The sequence below is a fragment of the Archocentrus centrarchus genome, chromosome 13 (assembly GCF_007364275.1).
Source record: "Archocentrus centrarchus isolate MPI-CPG fArcCen1 chromosome 13, fArcCen1, whole genome shotgun sequence".
Lineage (NCBI taxonomy): Eukaryota > Metazoa > Chordata > Actinopteri > Cichliformes > Cichlidae > Archocentrus > Archocentrus centrarchus.
The window spans coordinates 18,990,208-19,014,043 of NC_044358.1; the positions used below are offsets into that span (position 1 = coordinate 18,990,208).

The window sequence follows — 23,836 nt, forward strand, 5'->3', positions numbered from 1 at the left end:
GGTGAAGAGGTGCTGAGAAGGTGTTTTCCTGTATTTTTGAACCCTAACCCTGCAACTAAAACATCAGAGAACAATAAAAATGTCAGAAAATTTAGTGTGAAATGCAAAAAACACTTCTTTTTTTTTTTTCATCCTAAACTTGCAATAATTTCAATCTTATATTGTAAATTAAGGATTAAGCAATCAACTGAGCTGAAGGTCAGCCATAAAAGTCACATAATCTGTGACGCCTCTATGGAATCTGTGCTCATTATTGTTCAAAATAGAAGGCTCAGGCGAAGGAAGTCCTGACTTCTTACACACATAAACCCAAAACCAGATGGATTTGCGGGATCATCGTAACTGCAGATGAGATAAAACAAAAGTCCTGTTTTCCCTCAACTTCCTGAGAGGAAACGGAGAGAGTTTGGTTTCAGCTGTGAGACCCAAAGCCTTCACGGAGCGCAATGGTGGAATTTAAGGTTTTGTTTGTGCATATTAAAGTTAATCCTGGTTATATCTTGAAAAGACAAAAAGGCTTTAGCATGAGGATGAACATAAAAGCTGGCAGCGAGCTCCAGCGGGAGATAAGTGGGCAGTTCAGTCAAGGCTCCCGAAGCTATCTGACTCAATAACAAAAGTCTGCTCAGAGAGTTAATGTGCCACAGACTGGCGCTCTCCGAAGCTCTCGTGCTTTTGATTTAGTTTGTTTTGTGTGTCTCGACAGTCCTTGTCTGCCACAACGGCAAACACAGAAGGGTTTGTTTAGGAGTTTCTCTCTTCGTCAATACAGAGCAGGTTTCAAGGTTACTCCGAGGCAGACTGTCACCAACATGTCCTCTCCGTGTGGCCTGCAGGCTGGTCGCTGTCTCTTGGAAAAACACTCCTCTGTTCTGCGCCGGTGAGATTAAACCTGAGGGATTTGTACTCCTCACCGTCTGCCTGTCAGGAGCTGCGCGCAGAGTGATGAAGCATGTTGTGACGGCTGTCCTCGTGGTATCAGCTGGATGAATGGACGGCTGTTTAATCTGGGCCTGAAAAGAAGATTTAAGGACAGGGGGGAGAGAGAGGGCAATTAGAGGGTAGAGGGATTTAGGGGGTGAGTGGTGGGTGGGTGGATCTCACCTGCAGAGGAGTGAATGTGATTTCCACCCCCTAACACGATGTGGTAGTGTCACCTGGCAGTGAATCTAAGGTGATTTAAACACGCCTGAGAGCAGCTGAGTGGACAGAAGGAGGAGGTAAAATTTTAATGAAGTGATTGTGTTATACTGTATGCTGTACAGTCCTAAGATGCTCCCCTGTGGGTGCTCGACACAACACTGAAACACTGTTTACCAGCATCTAGACTGTGATGCAAATTTATGACAAACTTGTTTTGAAAGACGTTTGTGAGGTGCAAGTTCCCACAAGCACAGTTGGAGTTTACCCTCAAGGCTTTATGTAATAAAAATGTTTACCCTATAGTAAATTCAGTCAGACTGCAGCTATCCTCTACTATTTTTTTTAATAGCTCTACTAATTGCATACTGTATAAAGTGCTACAAAATGTCAAGGACCAGTGAAACCTGGCAGTTCCCCACAGCCCACGGTGACGTCTTCAGATTGAATCGTTTGTCCCATTCAGTGTCTGCACGGTCCATATTTGGGTGGCCTGGGTTTGAATCCATCCTGAGGACATTTACTCCATATCTTCCCCCTGGTCTTTCTCCCAGGTTTCCTGTCCTTTCTCCACTGTCCGATCAAATAAAGACTAAACAAAAGCCCCAAAAATATATTTACAAAAAAGCAGCAAAAATTAATTGGTACCAATGTATACAAGTAGCTTGAAAAAACCCAGTATTAGATTATTCGGTGCTGTAGTCACAGCCCTGTGGGTTATATGTTATGTCTTCTAAAAAGCCCTCACTAGCTAGAGAAACTGTTTGGCAGAGAAGATGGATGAATTGAACCGGAGCTGTGTTTCACATCGGCTCTGCCGTTCACTGCTAATGTGCTGTCACAGAGCGACAGAGAGTTCGATTCACGGGCGACCCGTGCGAGTCGGGCAGCATTATCACTAGTGGGGCCGAACACATGATTGTGTGGGAGCTGTGGGAGCTTCTCTGCGTCCGGGGAAGGAATTATCCTGACAGTCTGTGACTAGGCTCTTTTCGCCTGTCTGCCTCTCTGTGTGTCAGATGCGGGGTCCGAGCTGGACGGGGCCTCGGGCTGTCCAACCCCCCCTCTACATGCGCCTACATCACCCCTGTCCAGAGCGGAGAGCCTGTCGCCTCCCATCTCTTCTTGCTTTGCAGTTGTGGGACGGGCGGCGCTTTCTAAACCGGCGATGGTCATGCACAGTACTGTAAATGATTTCACACCACACGAGATGCTGACTGGGCTCTCGAAGCCTCTAATCGATTGACCCTCTTTTAGAGCCCGTTGTGGCTTGTTAATTGGTCTCCAGCTCCCTGCTGACACAGTGACCCTAATGGAAGAGAATTACTGCTGTCTCGTCATGCATTAACCTCCCCCCGTTTTTTTTATCAACCCTCACTCCCTCTCAGGCCTAACCTCCGCTCCCCCCGCTGCTCACGCTCTGGTTTCACAGCAGCTGGTTAGACGGGGGTGAAGTGCACATGCACTCCCGCCCTGTCACATGTCCCTGTGCCTCTGGGAGATGCAGTCAGGTGACGCTGCCAAGCAAATTAAAGCACCAAAGGGCATATACTTACTGTTTGCATACTACTGTCCCTTAATTAGATTAAACATAATGTGGCCGTGGTCGGGGTTATAAGAGGCTTCTGCACAGGTCAGATCAAGCTTCAGGGCTTTTGTCCAAAATACATTTCCTGTGTCTTTTTTTTCTTTTTGTTTTGTTTTTTTGTAGTTTAGTGCAAAATTAGTGCTGAAATTAGGACCTATTTCTGTATTTTTAATCATGGCTTCTACTAGAATAAATTTACATGATTCATAGTTTCAAATAATCTTATACTAGCCCCTCACTATGTAAGAAACAAGCTGTTTTACCTCCTCTCCTCCATTTAAGCCAGCTCTGGTCTGATTGGCTGCCCTTCACAAATACATGCAGGTGGGAGGGGCAGCTGCGTGCTTGAGGTGACCATATTAGGCGCATCCCCTCTACTTGACAACATTCAGGGCCAAGAGTAGAAAAACTGTCAGAGAGCGAGCAGTCTGGAGCCTGAGCATGAACATGTGGTCATGTTTATTATGAGCATCCACAGACAGATTGACAGGTGTCACCTTTCAATGCCAGCGTGATTCAAAAAGAGCAGAGAAAATCATAACATGGTTAACATCTCAGGAGATAAGCTGTGATTTTTTTTTTTTTTTTTGGTTTAAGTTTGTGTGTGTGGAAGCGTTTGCTGTGCAGCTGTGAGCCTCGGCGCTGTATAGCAGCTTACCCCTAGTGGCTGCTGCCTCCATTATTTACAAGTGTGAATATTTTATGACAACATTAGGGTTGGAGTTTGGGAGAGGGCTGCCCTAATGAGCCATGGCACTCACTCATTTGGCCCTTAAATGGGCTGGTGAATGCACTTCTGTGGCGCCACAAAAACTGCACAGGGGGTACGTAGTAAAATGGGAGTTCAAGTCTTATTTTGTGTTTTAACTGCTGCAGGGGAAAAATGCAGAAAATAGTAGCCTCACTGTTGTGAGAGCAGATCAGCAAATCTTCCCGAGGAAGAGCCCGGAGCATGAAGGCGAGGTTTAGTCTGCGTACTGAGAAAAACAAAAGCCTGTTAAAACAAGCACCTTGTTATGCAGGCTGTGATACAAGGGTAAAAGAGAAAAGAAACTAAACAGTGGGGTTCACAATCATCTCTTGTATGTTTTTATAGACAAACTGATGAAGCTGTACAGTGTAGCTTTGTCCTCCGCAGTAATAAAAATTTGTGCAGACGTGTCCTCTGAGGGGCCAAAGACAGAAGAGCCAATGTCATTAAAGTCAGCGGCTCACTGATCTGACATCACTGTGCATGAGAGTGCGTCACACAGCGTGATCAGTCGGAGAACTTCTCAGATTAAAAGTGTATGTGAAGAGACAGAGTAGCACCAAGGGCAGAGCAGCGCTGCTCTTTCAGACTATAATAGAAGAGCCTTCTGACTCTGTCCGAGGGTCAGCGTGGTTTAAAAATGTCTGATTGTCTTTGAAGAGATGCTTTTAAACTTGTTTTGTCTTCTTTGTGTCCAAGACTAACCCAGCTTTTCTGTTGTTTTGTTGCAGTGAGGGCGTCTTCAAGTGTCCAGAGGATCAGCTGCCGTTAGACTATGCCAAGGTACGACTAACACTCCTGATCCCAAACTAAAGCCACGTCCACACATACGGGGGTATTTTTAAAAACACATTAGATTAGATTAAGAAAATAACAGGGTAAGCAACATAAACCAAGCCCCAGAGCCATTTACTAATTAGACCCTTGAAAAAAAGCATAGATCTGTAAAACATGGACACTGTGATGTGGTTTCGAACACATTTCAAAGCCTCAACATTCACATTTTGTCTGTTGCCATGTTATTTTGGGGGGGTAAATTAGCATATTTAGATGAGAGGGTGGTGTTACACACTAGTGTACATATCTGCTAATTAATGCTAAGCAACAGACTGTGAAGCACAAACTTTTTGGATGCGGCTGTACCATAAGCAAGCAATTTTATTTTATTTATTAAGCAGAAGAGAATGGATGGATGGATGGATGGATGGATGGATTTTTGTATTAGGTTGTAAACACGCGCTTTAATTACCATGAAGTTGGGTATTTTAACATGGGAGTATATGAGGAACAAGTGGCTCCGTGGTGTAGTGGTTAACACATTTGCTTTGCATGGTTCAGATCCCAGGAGCACGTGCAAACCCAGCCTCAGCGGGGTCACAAGCTAGTGTAGTCCTAGTGCTGGTTCCAAGTCCGGATAAATGGGAGGGTCATGTGAGGAAAAGCACCTGGTGTAAAATCTGTGCCATATCAAACATGCGGATCCATCCAGTGCAGTGACCCCTGGGGAAATAACGGAGCAACCGAAAATACCATCTGCCGTCAGTCTATGGGGAATGATGGTTGGCAAAATGATGCCAGTGTGGATGCGCCTCGACCTCTGTAAACACTTTCCTCCTCTCGTTTTGGGCCACATTGCATACAAAATGAAGTCAGTTTTGTAAATCTGGGTCATACTGTATTTCAAAGTGGAGGATTACTGGTATGCTCATTTGCTAACAACATGTCAATCACAAATCGTTAACAAATGAGCAAACGGTTTGACAGTCAGCGGCGTCTTCGTCACATCTGTTTGGGTTTTTTTTGTTTTGTTTTTTAAACCAAAATTGTGACAATGAAAACGTCGCTCTGGAGGCTTCAGAATAGAAACCACTTGGTGTCGTCACAGTATCTATGTCTGCCTTTATTGAGGTTTTGCAGACACGTAACCACTAACCATGTGACATTAACTTGTCCTCCATTTTGGATGTGTGATAATCATTTCAACAGTGTAAGATCAATTGAGTAAGGCCCTGGTCACACAGTCCTAGAGACTGGTCTGCAACCATCTGCCAGCCACCATTTATGAGGGGAAAATTAGTTTTCCCTTTCTGGTTGTTAGAGGTTGCTGGGGGTTGCTGGGAAAAGGATTGCTAAAGCCCCATTCACACAGGTATATGGACAAGTCAGTGATCATTTGGCAACCACTTGTCAGTAGGGATAAACGTGTATTCGACAGCTGGTGTCAAAACCTTATTGTGATTGCTTTGCCTTATTGTGACAGCGTGTTGCTGTGGTTGTAGTTTGAATGGAAGTGCCTGCAAACACTGCCTGGCTACTCACTGAGCTGTAGTGAAACTGTGAAAAGTGCAATGCAAACTGGAAATGGAGACGGTTCGCCTCCAAAATAAAAGCCGCAGCTTTTGCAACACATTTACTGCAGCATCACAACTTTTATTTTGAAGTCAAATGTGCTCAACTTCCAGTTTGTGTTGCACTTTTTGAAGTTTTGGTCATGTCCAAACTGAACAACATTACCTAATGTAAACAAAATTGTTAACAGAACATGTCAAAGCTCCTCTTTCTTCTGGATGTCTTTACACTGGAAGAAGTTTTTCAAGAGGCCAAAGGTGATATCGGTCATGCCACGGCTCACAACACAGTGAGGTAACATCAATGTGCTAAAATGCTTAAAATGAGCTGGTGTCAGGCAGATAAAAAAAAATACAGCAACGGCTGATACTGATGGAGATGATGCTAAAAATGCTAAAATAATGTAAACATAGAGCACAGTAACATGGTAACACAGTAACATAAGCACAAGAAATTTATTAAACCAAAATAAAAACAGTAAAAGGGTAGCATTTTTGCTTTGTTTGCATTCAGCTGCTTCGAAATGTAAATAAACTGGGCTACACTGGTCCAACCAGGAAAACATGCAAATCAGATGGCAGACAAGCACCAAGTGTAGATAAAGATGGAGTCATCAATCAGGATGGAAAATGCAAATTATCAGAAAACAACTGCTTTAGGATGATGGCTTTGACTTTGTAATGGTGCAATAAAAGCTGAATTTCCAAAAGTAAAGTCAGTAATCCTTGTTTTAACTCAGAGTCAGAGATTGCATTTCATTTCATTACAGAGGATAATCTATTAGAACTAGTACCCCCCCACCCCTTTTAATACATCTCTCCCTGTCCAGAAGAAGTTTCAACTGAACTCTAAATGCAGTTAATCAGATTGTGCTCTGGGGGAAAAGATAATGACTAACTGTATTCAGAGTCAGAGGATGCCCCCCCCCCAGGCAAAATGAGAGACTGGAAGACAAGGATAGGGGTAGAAAAGGATCATCTCCTTTTTTAGTGCAGCATTTGGCATCACTTGCTACGTCTCTCGTGCAGTTTGTTAGCTTTACTCTTTCTGAGCTTATGCTGCGTGCACAAAATATCTTTAATCAAAGCAGCAGAAAAACGGGGAAAAAAGAGCATTCAGTAGAAGTTCATCATCATTCAGATTTAATGAAAGCAGACACTGTCAGACGATGATGAATAAGGTGATTTTTATGACCTTAAAACGAATTAAAGATGAAGATAAACGTTCAGGGGTTAACCCCGAGCTGCAGCGGGCTCAGCAGGGCAGCAGTGTAGGTGTGCATGCTGTGCTCAGAGGGATGAAGGTGCCTGTAATAGCAGGGACTCCCCACAGGAAGGATGTGCTCATGGCACACCTGTCAGACGCTGTTATTTGCCAAGGCTCCCAGTCGCCGGTAAATTACCCCATCCTGGTGGTCCCTGTCAGGGTTATTGCAACGCTCACTGAACACTGTCCTTCGAAAACGTGCACAAACACAACCTCGCTCTCACAGAACAACAGTGTTGCAGTCATTAAAGGATTGCACTGCTCTTGGTGTAGCAGCAGTGCAGGGCCAACAATTGCTGCAGCAGACAGAATAAACCCCCAAGTTGGAGCTCCAAAGAGCTTAACCCCCCCTCCCCAATCTGCCTGGGACTAACTTATTAAAAGGTCATTATTGCTGTCCCCCTGCAAATTCCAAAACGGGAACAATGAGAAAGTGTTTCAGTGTGCTTTAGAGGACTTTCCCCCCTTTTTTGTTTCTCCTCAGAGAATGTGATTATGGCAGTGAAATACTGCCTGCTCCTTCAATATAAATGGAGTTGCTCCTTATAGATATCCTTTCACTGCACAGATATACTTTAATACACTTGAAGAGGCATCTATCTCCTAACAAAGCAGCTACAAACAATGAGAGGGATGATGAGGGTTTCATTGCAGATCATTTTCCAAATGAATTTTTAACTTGCTGGCAGAGACACGTGAGTGCAGTTGGGCACTTACTGTGAGCCGTTATTTGTTCGGAGGGCTGTTGTGACATTTTGAGGAAGTGGCTTTTCTTATTTGATCAGTGCTCTGCCCGTGCCTCGTGTGACAGCACGGGGGGATGGAGACACATAGAAGGAGCTGTAAATCCTCTGGACAGTGTACTGTAAGGGGAGGATTTGGGATGTTTGGGCAGGAAACTGATTCATCCCTATCACTCAGTGACCAAGGATAAATAAATCTTTTCCTCTGCTTTCCCCTCTCCTACTCTCTCAAATGTCCAATAAACCCACAGACTCACTCATTATCACTGCAGTGGTTGGCTTGAGTCACTGTGCTGCAGTCTGATGAGGGCTGCATTTACCCTTTTGCAAAATTTGCCTCTCTTTCAAAATCAGTCTCAACTGTGTGCAACTGGGAGCAGCCAGTGAGTGTCTGTATTCTTTCCCTTTATTCAGCTAAACCATTGGCTCATCCATCCCATCGTTCTTACCCTTAAAATAAATGGCAGCCCTTCCAAATGCAGCAAAAACTGGTTAAATTCACATGCAGACAGATGCTGGACACATCCTGGGACCTGCTACACTGACCTCCACCTGCTTTTCTTCTTCAGATCTACCCAGACCCAGAGCTGGAGCAGCAGATCCTGGCTCTGCCCATTCGATGCATTCACAGCGAGGAGGGCTGCCGCTGGACCGGCCAGATGAAGCAGCTGCAGGTAAGAAGCAGCCGATACCCGCCGCCTTCCCCTGTTTCTGTGCCCAGCATATGGGGTGAGTCTGATGACCCGTTGTGTCTCTCTCAGAGCCACTTCTCCACCTGCGCCTTCAATGTGATACCCTGCCCCAATCGCTGTTCTGTCAAGCTGACGCGCCGCGACTTGCCCGACCACCTGCAGCACGACTGCCCGAAGCGCAAGGTCAAGTGTGAGTTTTGTGGCAGTGAATTCACCGGTGAAGCCTATGAGGTAAACACTCCAAAGGTTTTTTTTTTTTTTTTTTTTTTGCATTTCTATTTTTTCCTCTCCCTCACTGTAAACAGCCTCGTGTGACGATTCATGATTTCCATGGTTATATGAAAGCTGTCTTTCATAAAAGCAACAGGAAAAATTAATGCACGTGTGTCAGCTACCTCAGAGACTCCTGGTCTATTTTGAAATAACACTTGTGTTGGCAGAAAGAAAGAATATATAACTGTGTCTTTCATACTGAAAGTGTTTTCCACAGCTGAGGTACCTCAGGCTTCTCACTAACACTGCTGTCATTCCTGCCAGCCTGCCCCTCCTCTGTTTACTCTGCACTCCCCAATATTACAAGAACATTAAATACACCTTTTTACTCTTACATTAAATATTAGGATTATTTGTAAGGATTAGTATGGACCTGCCTTTGAGCTGCAGATCAGTACAGAGACTACTCAGTTATTCCTAAGACTGAAGATCGGTTGTTAAAACTTACACAAACTTGGTTATGCCTACAAAATAAGAAACTAAATGCCATAGCCCCGTAATCCTCAAGACCCTTTCATTAACACTTTTCCTCACATTTTTTAATGTTAGCTCAAGCTTACCATTTACTTTTATCAATTACTTTCAGCTTATTATTTATTAAACATGATTAGCAAACTGTTTATCAATAAATGTTTTTGTTACAGACCTCTGGTGGGGTCTGTTTCACACAGAAAGAAATAGAGACGGGAGACATCAGTTGCGTTCGGTCTGCAGGCTCTTCCTCGTCTCTTTATTTACAAAACGTTAAATCATCCTTCTCATTCACAATATCATCTAACATATCTCTAAACACAAACTACAATATTGAAACAAACTCACATCTTTTGCTCCACTGTATATAATATACAAAATAACTGCCCCATAATTCAGGGTCTCTTTTGTGCGCTGCTACTACAGCGAAATGCTACAGCTATCCTGCTGCAAAAACCTATCATGTAATAATATCATCACTATTTACCTGCTTATTATTACCTTTTTTTTTTGCTGACACTTCTTTCTAACTAAACATATGAAAACCCATATTTTCCAACTGAAACACATCTATATCAAAATCTCAAAAGAAACAGAATACATCATCATATAAAAACACAGTCAACAACAATACTTTGCATTTAAGAGGTATATCTCGGAGCAACATCCATAACAAAATGAAACACACATTGTAAAGCCTCACCATTTCGTACCATTACCCACCGATAAGATGGCTGCTCTCCCGTCGGTCGACGGAAAACAGTTTATATTTCTTTTCTATGTTCGAACACACAACTTACAACATTACACAACATCACGAGCATCTAAACACAATCGCCTCTCTGTAAACATGTACTGAGGTGAAATAACTCAGATTACTAACCTGTTTCACACAGAAAGAAATAGAGACGGGAGACATCAGTTGCGTTCGGTCTGCAGGCTCTTCCTCGTCTGAAGCCCGGAAGCCCCACAGCACCGAATACCACCCGCGCTATTTCCCCCTAGTGGCGAAACTACACAATTACATCTCCTCAAATTCAACATAATACTACCATTAGCATTGGCCTTTCCACAAATAACTTCTAAGCAAATTACAATTGTGACGCTTACACTTGTAGGTGTCACACACTCCCCAACAAAATGAAAATGGCTCCTGACATTTGACCTCTTAAACTTTAACATATAACATTTACTCAAATATTCAGATCACTTTGTGCCTCCCCTCTTGCTAACATCAGTAAATGAACTCTTTATAGTATACTGGGAGGATATATCTCTGTATACCATGAGATGATGGAATGGACTGTGGTGTCCAAAGGAAATAAGGTACTGAGTGATACAGTGGCATACTAGAAGCTGATGTGTTTGGCGATTCATGTACATCTGCGAAACTAACTGACGAATGCAACTGGAGAGAAGGCTGGCCAAGTGTTTCATAGGTGAACCGTGCAGCTGGTCGCCTTTCTCTCGTTGACCTTCTCAACCCTGGTACCTCAGCTGGAGGGGGTCAGGTTATATGCAGACTGCATTTGCTTTTCAGGCAACAGTTCAACCCCCCCTCTGTCTTCTGTGAGGGCCGCTTCCGTGTCGATTGATCCCCCCTGTTCTTCTATTACCATGCGTTCCTCCAGTGGCGTCCCCTCTGCGTCCAGCGGCATCCCTTCGCTGACATCTGGATCCGACTCAGCCGGGACTACACATCTTGAGGGTACATTAGTAGAGTCAAAGGTATCCACAGCACTGTCTCCATGTCCACCTCTCAGATCGTATCCTAGTCCATAATAAATGGAACCCCCATCCTCATCCGAACTTGACTCGTCGTCTCGTTGCGCCTTTGTCTCTTGTCGAGTTGGTTTAGATTCTTTTCTTTTGACCCCTGGGGGCTTACTTCCTTGGTTTGTGGCTGGTAAGTCCCTGGAGAGCTCATTGACAAGATGTAATACGTTGCGATGCAACACACGCTCCTTCTTTCCATCCATCTCTGAAGCCACCCTATAGACTGGGCTTTCTCCAATCTGCTGCTTCACCACGTAGATGGTGTTTTCCCAATAGGACCGCAACTTCCCCGGACCACCTCGTTCAGTCAAGTTCCGTACCAGTACCCGATCTCCGGGTTGTAGCACAATTCCCCTCACATGTCGGTCATAGTACTTCTTCCCACGAGCACTTGACTTTTGACTGTTTCCAGATGCGATCCGGTAAGCTTCAGTCATCCGTTCCTTCCATTGTTTCACATAGTTCCTTGCTGTCTGTGGCTCTTCTCCAGTCTCCAGTTGGAATAGGAGGTCTACTGGCAGCCGCGGATGGCGACCAAACAGCAGGAAGAAAGGTGAGTAGCCAGTTGCCTCATGGCGTGTGCAATTATATGCATGTACCATCTGTGGAAGGTAATCCTTCCACCTTTCCTTCTGTTCGTCCCCCAGGGTCCGCAGCATCTGCAAGATGGTGCGATTGAAACGTTCAGCTGGGTTGCCCTGGGGGTGGTACGGGGTCGTGCGGGAGTGTCCTACCTTGCCCAGCTGCTGCAGAGCTCGGAACAGTTCATTTTCAAACTCCCGCCCTTGGTCATGATGTAGCTTCAACGGATAGCCAAACCTCAAAATATAGTCATTAAAGATCCTTTCAGCAGCAGTTTTGCCACTCTTGTTGCGGGTCGGATAAGCCTGAGCATACCTAGTGAAGTGGTCTACCACAACTAAGATGTACTGGTATCCACCCCTACTCGGTTCTAAATGCAGGTAGTCAATCGAGACCAATTCCATGGGTGAGCTTGTGACGATGCTGGCCATGGGAGCTCGGATGCGTGCCACCGGCTTCTTTTGCTTGATGCATGGGCACTGCCGGGTGACATAAGCTTCGATGTCTCGCTTCATATATGGCCAATAGAACCGAGGTCTCACCAAACTGAGAACTCTCTCAACTCCGACATGCCCCACATCATCATGTAGATGTTTGAGGACAAGCGATCTGAAGCTTGTTGGCAAGACTAGCTGATGCTTCTCTTTCGCTCTGCGGTACAGGATGCCATTCTCTATACTCAGTCTTGTCCACTCATGCATCATTTTTCTAACGGGACCTCTCACCTTCTCCTTCATTTCAGGGGTGAGTACTTGACTTGACTCTTTCATTCCCAAAATGACACCGATTATGGGATCTGATCTTTGAGCTTGGATTAGTTCAGCTAACTCGATGGGCGGACCCACCTCTTGGATGCCTGGTTCGCCCTGGCTGTGCTGTGCTAGCGTCAGAGCAGCGATCCAGGCTACATCCCCCCGCTCGCCTGCTCCACAGCCTTCCCAGGTAGCAGCAACCGCTTCCCTCGGGAGCCCGTTCGTACACTCCCCAATATATCTTTCGATATCAAGAGGGTTTCTCGACAGTGTATCTGCATCGACATTGACTCTTCCAGGTCGATATTTGATGTCAAATCTAAAGTCAGACAGTTCCCCCACCCACCGGAAACTAACCGCGTTCAATTTGGCAGTGCTCATGACATATGTTAAGGGATTATTGTCTGTGTAGATGGTGAAGTGCGGGGCGTAATAGAGATAATCCCTGAATTTCTCGCAAACGGCCCACTTGAGAGCGAGAAACTCGAGTTTGCCTGAGTGGAGTCGATAGTTTCTTTCCGCGGGTGTTAGCGTTCTTGAACCATACCCTATCACTCTGAGCTTCCCACCCTGTCTCTGATAAAGGACGGCTCCAAGTCCGTCATTGGAGGCATCCGTGTGAAGCACAAAAGGGAGCTCAAAATCCGGATAAGCGAGGACAGGAGGAGCTGTCAACCTGTCAATCAGCTTACACAGAGCCTCCTGATGTTTCACGGTCCACTCAACTGGAGTCTTTGAGGGTAATTGTGCACCCTTTCCCTTTTGTCCCTCTGTTCTTTTCTGGGCTTGCAAGAGCTCATAGAGAGGTTTCGCTATCCTTGAAAAATCTTGGATGTAAGAACGATAATAGCTCAAGAAGCCAGTAACCCTTCTTACATCCCCAACTGTCGCTGGTGTCCTATCTTTCAAGGCATACACGGCCTCGAGGTCTTTTGGATCAATTCGCACCCCCTCAGCTGAGACCAAACGTCCCACATACCTTACTTCTCTCTTGAACAGGTCGCATTTTGCAGGTCGGAGTTTAACTCCATGTGCCTGCAAGGCTCTTAGGACTTTTCTCAGTCCTTCCACGTGGTCCTCAAAAGTCTTCGCATAACACAGGATGTCATCCAGGTATGGAATACAGCACTCATCCCGTAAGGGAGCCAGCATTTCTTCCATACTCCGCTGAAATGCCGCGGGTGCGTTGGTCAGCCCAAAGGGGATCCGCACCCACTCATAGAGACCCCAGGGGGTGATGAAGGCAGTCAGGTGGCGTGATCCCTCGGCTATGAAGCCCTGGTGGTACGCCTTCCCCTGATCTAGCACAGAGAACCAACTATAACCCCCCAAAGTGTCAATGAGATCCTGAATTCGCGGTAAGGGGTGCCGGTCGGGCACCGTGCGCTGGTTCAAGAGGCGGTAATCTATACAAAGTCGAAGGGATCCATCCTTTTTCCGCACACACACGATGGGTGCAGAATAAGGAGATCTGGACTTAACGATCCATCCCTTTGCCAGGAGGTCCTCAATATACTCCTTAACCTCCTTGTAAAGGGGTTTCGGGATGGACGTATACGATTTCTGAATTGGGGTTGTTTCCCTCAGGGTTATTGTCATTTCCAAGCTAGGAATGCACCCCATGTCATTCTCATCCCGTGCAAATGCCCCAGACTCCTCCCTCAGCATTTGCTTCACTACTCTCTGTTCATCCCCTGTTAGATGGCTAATGTCAACAGGCGGATCCCATTCCTCTGCAACTTTACTCCCATTGCCCTTCGGAACACTTGTGGATTCAAGGCGACCAACTCCCAAGGGTGCCTTTGGCAAACTGGTGGTTGGTAAGTCGGTTTGTACAATCCCGGCAATCGATTCAACAGTCCCAAGAGCGACCCGACTGGTGAGCGTCACATCATGCTTGGTGTGATTCCCAATGGGGACCCTAATATACGGGACTTTTGCTTCATAAACTGTTAGGAGACTGTTGCCTACATCCAGCTGTTGCAACTGTGGGTTGCTCTCAGTTGGTTCAAAGAGCAGGAGGGGATTGGAAATGTCAAGTGCAGAAGGGACCTTACATTTAACATATGTGACCTGGCCAGCTGGGATAACTACATCATGCAGTCCTACTGTGAGTACACTTTGGCTGCTTCTACTATCTCTGGTAAGCTTGGTCTGGATGAAATTGACCAGTGCTGTGGCTTTGTCATTCTGGAGGTTCATTGCGCTCCGCAGGAGGCTCACTAAGGTCGGCATGAGGTTCGCACTCACGTCCGGCCCCAGGACCAGCTGCTCAATCACATTGAACCCAATCAGGGGACAATCCAATGGCACGCTGCTCACCAAGAAGGGCACTTGAATAGTCAGGTCCGGGTTGCTATTCTCTGGTAGACTCACCATCACCCCCAGCCATCCATCATAGGGCAATGGCTGGCCATTAACACCCAACACACTGAAGGCCTTGTCACCGATGAGCTCAGTCAGTGGTCGTAGCTTGTGGTCAGGGAGGTAAGTCTTCACCCACTGGCTATCTAGAAGACTCACTTGTGCACCAGTGTCTAGCACACAGTCCACTGCGTAGCTGTGGATGTAGCACTTAATTTTACACTTCTTGCCCACCAACTGTGCCACTCTCTCACTCCCCTCAGTCTCTTTAGTTTTGAGTTGGGGGGTTGCTTGACTGCTTCTCACATGAGCAAACTCCTTCGGGCTCTGGTGGGGTGGTTCGGGGTTGGGCTGCCCACGGCTGCTGGAGGACGGTGCACCAGCAGGGGACAAACCAGAGTGTTTTGGCTGGCCTTGCTGGAGACAACCAATTGCTCTGTGACCCGCCTCCCCACAGACAAAACAATGATTACATGTGCTTGCCCCCTTTTGAATACAGTTGGGACAGCCATACTGCTTTGTGCTTTGCCTGGGTTTTGGTTTTGAGTGCGCACACTGACACATTGGTTCACAAGTCTGCCTCGACGTGAGAGACTCCACCACTTTAGTCAGCGCGTCTATCTTTGCACTCAATTCATCAACTACTTTCTTCCTACTCTTCATTTTACCCGCATCATCAGCCGGTTCCAGCTGAGCAGTGTGGGCATGTGTTACCTTTTGCCGAGCAACATGCCCCAGTCTCCGCTGCCTCTCACTCTCCTCACTCGACACCTTATTTACCTGTCTTATCAGTGTCTCATCTGACACACTATAATCTGAGAGCAGCGGCTTAAGTTCGTTGCGCAGGTCACCATATTTCGGAAGGAGACCTTGATGAATGGTGCGTAGGAACACGTTTTGAATTGTCCGTGTCTCATACACAACATCCATGTTATCCTGTTTGGAAGCAAACATGACTTTCTGCTTCAACCCAATCATCCTATAAAGGAACTGCTGGGGAGTCTCGTGGTCATGTTGTTTGGTACTCAGTAGTTCCTGAAATAACTCACTCCCACTTTTCTCACTGAGGTGTGAACATAATAAACTTTTAAGTTCCCCAAGGCTCAAGTCATCTTTACTGACTAACATATCCTTAAACTGTCCAGGTTTAATGATACGAAGCACGCCCTGGATGATCTCACCCTCTGTATGGTTCGCTTTCAATCCCTCTTCCATTTGTTTACATAGTCCGTGGTAGGTGATGTCAGATGTGGTGTCTCCCACCTGGCCCCCATGCACCTTAAACTCTCTGCGTTGCAGAAATGGCAGATCCCTCAAAGAAACCACCTGCTCAGGTCTCTGGTGTCTAACATCTCTCACTGCATGGCTGCTAGCTGCATTTGCACTTCTAAGTGGCGGTATCTGTGGAGCAGGCAGAACAGGTGTGTACTGTACTGCTGGTGTTGGGTTTAACTCTGCTAGTTTTTTACCAAGTGCTTCATAGCTAGCTTTCAACTCATCATATTCATTTATTTGTGGGTCAACAGACTCATGGAACATTGTAGCTTGAGGATGCACGAGTGCCGGGCTAAAGACAACACCCTCTTCCTCTGACACCACAGGGGCACCTCCTTCACAAGTATGATTCGCTATAAGCTGAACAATAGCATCACTTAAAGACAGTAGGTGTGAAACTCCTGCATCTTCTAAACCCAAGAGTGTTTTACAATGAAGGTATGCACAAATATAATCAAAACAACTTTCCTCATCACCAAGTCTGTAGCTCACAGGGTCCAAGTCCGACAGCCGTGTGATGTCCTCTGCAATCTGAAAGAGTTCCTCTGCTGTCAGCTCATGAAGACTCTTTTTGATCTTCCATGTCAACTCTTTTCGCTCCTTGTCCTCCATCTTGTCCCTTGGCAGCACTCTCCACAGCGTAGTCAGCTCAACCGGTAGCACGTCACTCCTCCAGCAGGGGTCCCCTCCTTCCTCTGGTCCCACGGCTGCCTCAGTTGCACGTCTACCACTCCAGCACGCCTGCGATGTCTGCTGCGGGTTCGTTGATTAAAGGATCAGCATCCATCTTTGTAGCATGCCGATCCCCGTACGGGCCACCAAAATTATGTTACAGACCTCTGGTGGGGTCTGTTTCACACAGAAAGAAATAGAGACGGGAGACATCAGTTGCGTTCGGTCTGCAGGCTCTTCCTCGTCTCTTTATTTACAAAACGTTAAATCATCCTTCTCATTCACAATATCATCTAACATATCTCTAAACACAAACTACAATATTGAAACAAACTCACATCTTTTGCTCCACTGTATATAATATACAAAATAACTGCCCCATAATTCAGGGTCTCTTTTGTGCGCTGCTACTACAGCGAAATGCTACAGCTATCCTGCTGCAAAAACCTATCATGTAATAATATCATCACTATTTACCTGCTTATTATTACCTTTTTTTTTTGCTGACACTTCTTTCTAACTAAACATATGAAAACCCATATTTTCCAACTAAAACACATCTATATCAAAATCTCAAAAGAAACAGAATACATCATCATATAAAAACACAGTCAACAACAATACTTTGCATTTAAGAGGTATATCTCGGAGCAACATCCATAACAAAATGAAACACACATTGTAAAGCCTCACCATTTCGTACCATTACCCACCGATAAGATGGCTGCTCTCCCGTCGGTCGACGGAAAACAGTTTATATTTCTTTTCTATGTTCGAACACACAACTTACAACATTACACAACATCACGAGCATCTAAACACAATCGCCTCTCTGTAAACATGTACTGAGGTGAAATAACTCAGATTACTAACCTGTTTCACACAGAAAGAAATAGAGACGGGAGACATCAGTTGCGTTCGGTCTGCAGGCTCTTCCTCGTCTGAAGCCCGGAAGCCCCACAGCACCGAATACCACCCGCGCTATTTCCCCCTAGTGGCGAAACTACACAATTACATCTCCTCAAATTCAACATAATACTACCATTAGCATTGGCCTTTCCACAAATAACTTCTAAGCAAATTACAATTGTGACGCTTACACTTGTAGGTGTCACATTTTACTAGTTTGACTATTTATTATCTCTTGAAGCTACTTGTCCATTTAACAACTGCTTATTATGTTAATATCAAGATTTTATCTGTTAACTTTAGCTAACAACTTCATTTGTTTATCCATACTGCAATATTAGCTAGCAACTGATGTAATTAATAATCCTGCTCTAAACCTCTGCCGTGTGTTTTCTTTCTGTCTCAGAATCACCAGGGTGTGTGTCCTCAGGAGAGCGTTTACTGCGAGAACAAGTGCGGGGCGAGGATGATGCGTCGCCTGCTGTCCCAACACAGCATGGCCGAGTGTCCCAAACGCACGCAGCCCTGCAAGTACTGCGGCAAGGAGTTTGTCTTCGACACGATCCAGGTCGGTTTCACATTATGACCAGATGCTTTCCCCAAATGGTTCCTTAAGTCTATTTTTTTTTTTTTTAAATTAGTGAAATAATTATATTTGGCAAGATGAAGTGCAGAGACGCATTGGCCTATTGGAGCACGATGGCACAGAGAACCTGCTGTAGCTTGAGGATGTTGTCATTCATGGCTTTCTCTGTCTTGTGGCAGCGGGATTTTAGCATGAAGCTGCTGTTTTCCTGTCTGCGTTTTCATATGAAGGCACCTCCTGCTGCACACATCTGGCCAGAGGCAGAGCAGTCAGTGTCACTCTCCCCTCCCCCACACTGTGGGCTAAGATGTAATAATCTAATCTTGGTCGCAGTGTGCACTAGACCTGAAGGGCTCCTTTTTCAGTTTCTCTCAATATCACTAATTTTACTTAGACAGGTGTTATTCTATTTTTTCATGTCTGTTATAGGGCAGCTGTTCATTTCAGACAACAACAATGCTTTTTTTTTTGCCATGCAAATATACACTAATACAGTCATGTAAAATCAAATGCTTCACATGAAGTCACATGAAGGCATGGAAGGCCTTTTATAGACTGATTTAATCAAGAAAAGATCAACCCACATCCCTTTCATCTATAAAACATCAGAAATGGATAAAAATGTTAATCACAATTAACCAAATCCGCTGGTGACCTTGTTTATTGAGTCAAAGATCTAAAAATATAATGTAAGACAAGAAAAAAATGCTTCATTTCAGAGGCAAAAATCAATTTTTTTTTTTTCCTTTAGCATAAACAATTTTATGTCTTCTATTTCTGTAGCCTCATTTTAAAACCCACATGTATTTTGGGGGGCACATTCAAGGACTTCTTTTTCCCTGTACAGCCATTAATCTGAACCCCCGCTGTGCAGTCTGTGCTCTTACCACTCTTAGTGTCTGTCCTCTGCAGAACCATCAGTACCACTGCCCTCGCTTTCCTGTCCAGTGCCCAAACCAGTGCGGCACACCCAACATTGCCCGAGAGGACTTGGCTAACCATATGAAGGACAACTGCGGCAGCGCCCTCGTTCTCTGCCCCTTCAAAGACGCCGGCTGCAAACACAGGGTAAGGCTGACCTGCATAATTTGACCTTTAAGGTGACGTCTGGTTTCTGGAGGTGTTTTCCTTTTAATGCCACTATTAAGGTGTGCCAAATTTTCATCATTCTTTGTTATCCAAGAATGAAGCTTGTCTTATGTTGCAAAAAAAAGCTCAGGGAACTACTGTAAATAGCTAAGATTTGCACAATCATAATCAGTTTCTCCTTCCTCTCTACAGTGCCCCAAGCTGGCTATCAGTCGTCACCTGGAAGACACCACTAAGTCCCACCTGACTATGATGTGTAACCTGGTGGGCCGGCAGCGGCAGGAGATCCTGGAGCTGCGGAGGGAGATGGAGGAGCTGTCTGTAAGCCACGACGGCGTGCTCATCTGGAAACTCAGCGACTATTCGCGGAAACTCCAGGAGGCCAAACTCAGAAGCAACCACGAGTTCTTTAGCCCACCCTTCTACACTCACCGTTATGGCTACAAACTGCAGGTGTCAGCCTTCCTCAATGGTAACGGCAGTGGTGAGGGCTCCCATCTCTCCGTCTACATCCGCGTGCTACCTGGAGAGTACGACAACCTGCTGGAATGGCCCTTCTCCTACAAGGTGACATTTTCCATCCTGGACCAGAGCGACCCGTCACTTTCAAAACCCCAGCACATCACGGAGACCTTCAACCCTGACCCCAACTGGAAGAACTTCCAGAAGCCCTGCAGCAGCCGCAACTCGCTGGACGAGAGCACCCTGGGTTTCGGATATCCCAAGTTCATCTCACATGAGGAGATCAAGAAGAGGAACTACATCCGGGACAACTGCATCTTCATCAAGGCTTCTATAGAGATTCCACAGAAGATAATGGGTTAAGATCCAAGCTTTGATTTCTGTCTATGAAGGAGAAAGATGGGTTAAAGACTGGAACTGAAACTTAACCTTGAAAACTTCTACACACTTACCCTTTAGACACTTTCTGCCCTCACAGCCTCTCCACCACAGAGCTTGAAATGAGCCTCTCTGGCTGTAAGTGGACTTGGAGGACCTTGATATATCACAGAGGAGCAAGTGTTTGGTCTGCAGAGCCATCACTCTCTGGTGTTTCTTTCTTATTGTTTTTTTTGTTTGTTTTTTTATTTCCGTTTGTTGACCTTTAATCACAGTCTACAACAGAAAGCCTTGGAAATCAAACAGTGCCTAAAGAGTTTATCTTAAGTTATGGTTTTGTTGTTTTTGTTTGCACCATACAAATGGTAAAAAAAAAAAAAACATTATGGAACAGATATAAAACAAAGGTGAAGGGCTTCACAAGCCTCTACATTTAGAGTAGGAAGAAAGGAAAAAAAAAATAAGCTGTTTTAGAGATGTCCCGTTTTATCTGGGGTGATCTAAAGTAGAGGGAACATGGCAGACTCAAGCTCAAGCCCAACTGCCTTTTGTATATGTGCTCATACAGTATATATGATCCCTGAACACAGTCCCCAGTAAGAACCGCTTGTGAGATTTGTGGACATGCAAGCAAGTCATTGTTTACAGGTGAGAAACTTGCAGCTCAAGTATTGATTATTTTTGATGTTTTAATGGAGTAATGATTAAAGCTGGTTCTGGGTTTGAACCTCCTGATTGGCTGTTAGGTTAATTGGTGAATTTAAATTGGCTGTAGTTGTGAATGTGAGAATGAGTTGGATGATGGTTTCTTTATGTTAGCCCTACGATGAACTGGCTCTCTCTCATTGTCAGCTGGAATAAGCTTGGAAAAGAAAATGAATGGCTCACTGGATGTTTAGTTACATAAATATTACGCAGCTCTTGTCTGTAAAAAAAGGGAAAAAAAACAATCTTAGCATCGATCGAAAACTGGAAACAGCTAGCCTGCCTTTGTTGAAGAGCCTGCTAGCCTGCAAGCAACTGTAGCCAACCCTCCTGTGGGGTTTATACAGCTACAGACACCACAGAGGAGTAGTCATTTTGAAGTCTGTCTGAAGTCCACCAGAAGGGCAACTGGGCAGCTGGTGCTTTATAGTGTCGGACCAAGTAGACCCTATCATGATCACAGAAACTGTAACATTCCTTTAAAGCTTTTTCATACATCACTTTTTAAAGGCTTTTCCTCTTGTTTCCCCTTGATAAGCTAACTATCGACCAGCTGTAACAAAGAAATGAGTGTTATCAACTGTTAGATTTAAACCACTTTAACAATAAAAATCCTGCAAGCATTTGAAATATCAGCATTATCTTCCGATTCAAAACAGTTGAGGTTGTTTGCATGTGCAACAGTTGTGCAGTGAGACCATCTCTTACAAAGCAAAAAACTATTGATCAGATTATTGCAAGCAGATAAATTTGTGTGGCTATGAAATGGTTATGATCAGGCAACCACACAACATCCAAGCTCAGCAGGCCAAGCCACAGCCGCCAGTACAACAGGTTGTGAGTCCAAATGTTGACCAGTTTCATTAGTTTCTTGTCATCACAAGCGAGAATATTTGTGTTGTTTTAATTGCTAAAAGGATAAAATGAAACAGTTCTTCTACACAAATCTTCATTCACTACAAAGTCCCAAGAAAGACATTCAGGACTTTAAGTTCATATCGTCTGGCAGCTTTCACTTTACCACCAAGACATTGAGAAAAGATGGTCAAAGGTTTTTCTGTGCTGAAATGTTTGCTTTCAAACTCCAAAAAAACAGTTTTTCACCTGCCAACAATAAAACTGCAGCTCTATCTCCCGATTGAAGGACCTGTTCATGACTTTGTATCTTTAGCTAGTTTGACCCCCATCGTGAGTAGCTTCAACCAAACAGATAATTCATAGTGACCCCAAGAGGCTTCATAATAAGAAATAAAATCACCTTTTGTTGGTCTTTGGATGAGCAGAGCAAAGAGGCCAGCTGTCAGAGTACCTGTGCATTTAACAGAGAAGGAAAAGCCATGTGGCCTTTTTATACAGTATGTCTTCGCATGAGGGTTTTAGGGGTGAGCAGGGCAACATAAACACATGCATGCTTCATGTGCCACCACCTGGATCACATTTTTGTACTGTAACTTGTAAAATCCTCTCCTCTTGATGGCTGTTCTGTCTCTTTCTTTTTGACCATTGGAAAGATGACAAATTGTCAAAAAGATTATTGTTTTTTACTTTTCTTTTGTTTGTTTTTATATACAGAAAATGTGAACACTGTTTTTAATATAACCTATAAAGACAACGAACACTTGGCTGTGAAGTGTGTTTTACGTAGCCTGGGCACGAAGGGTGTACTGTATTCTGAAAAGACGGCGAGCTTGATGCACAATGCAACAGTGAGGAGCGGCCCTGCGCTATACACTAGTCTCCATCATGGCACCATATGAGGTGTGGACAACTTTCTCGATGCAGTTCACTCATGATGTATGTGAATACTAATGTAAAAATGCAGAAGCACATTCTGTCTTTTTATGATTATACATGGAAGATAATTCCTGATTTCTTGTCATAATACCAGCCGATATTTTACAGTGATTTAAAGAAGTGAAAAGATAAAACTTTTTGTAAGATTCTGTATTTTTAAAAATACCTAACTGTTTTATACAAACACCTTTCATTGGAGAGTCGGGGTTGACTTTGGGAACTTTCGGACGCTTTCGTCTCTTGGACATTTGGAGAATTTATTTGTCCGTGTGGTGTGAGCCTCACATATTCTGTCTGTATTATTTCCTCTTAAAAGTATTTATTTTAAGGAGCCGTTGTGTGAGTTTCCACACATGGCACCAAATGTTTCAATATGTTGACTGATGAGTGCTTGTCAATTTCTTAACTGAAATAAAATACCATATATTATAGTTGCTTTACCTCACATTTATCTATTAAATTAAATCCTCAGAATTCTGTCAGGTATAATATATATATTGTTAGAACAGTGCTGGTAAGTTTGGAAATGTGACCTAGGACCATCCCACATCTTTACAAACAAAAGTCAGTGACGGTTGCCATATACGTTTAGGCCTCAGTCACACAGGCCTAGAAACCGTTCAGCAACTCCTTGGTGACCTCCGGTCACTAGGGAAAACTGTATTGTATTCCTTGCCATTTGGTAAGTGGTTGCTGGTTGTCGCCTGGGGAAATCAGTCTGCACCAAAATAGAATAGAATGCCTTTATTGTCATTATATAGAATGTACAATGACCCTCCTTGTGGTTGCTTTGGCTGCTAGCTGATTGCTGCGGTCTTCTTTAGTTTGCACAGAAGAATCTGGCTTGTCTGCAAACACTTGTTAACTAGCCAGTGAGCAGCAGTGTGATGCATATCGGAAAGAGAACAATTTGCCTTCAAAGTAAAAGGTGAACTTTTTTGAAAGCTGTTGGCTGCAGTGGTGAGGCATAACTTTTACTTAACTTTGCTCCACTTCTGGTTTGCATTGTACTCTCAACAGTTTCACGACCACTTAGGGAGTAGTTGGAAGACAAGTTGGCATCTTCCAGAAAAACTACAGGCGACTGCAGCAATCACAAGTAGGTTTTTAGTGCAGTACTGTTTACCTTTTTGTAATCTATTTCACTCAGCAACAGCAAGCAATCATCAGCAACCAGTCGGGGAATGCACATTTTAGTAACTGAATTACCATAGGGCCA

The 23,836-nt window shown here is 44.6% G+C and overlaps 1 protein-coding gene across 1 annotated transcript in view; it reads left to right on the plus strand.

Annotated features, from left to right (window-relative positions):
* The window catches only part of traf4a (tnf receptor-associated factor 4a), a 45,892-nt gene extending 22,868 nt beyond the window's left edge, over positions 1-23,024 (plus strand). Inside the window, exons 2-7 of the mRNA XM_030744124.1 lie at positions 4,211-4,262; positions 8,407-8,511; positions 8,599-8,760; positions 18,010-18,171; positions 19,102-19,257; positions 19,471-23,024. Of these exons, the coding sequence (XP_030599984.1) occupies positions 4,211-4,262; positions 8,407-8,511; positions 8,599-8,760; positions 18,010-18,171; positions 19,102-19,257; positions 19,471-20,103 (1,270 nt within the window). The 3' untranslated portion in view covers positions 20,104-23,024. The remainder of the gene's footprint in view (positions 1-4,210; positions 4,263-8,406; positions 8,512-8,598; positions 8,761-18,009; positions 18,172-19,101; positions 19,258-19,470) is intronic.
* Positions 23,025-23,836: the final 812 nt, after the last annotated feature.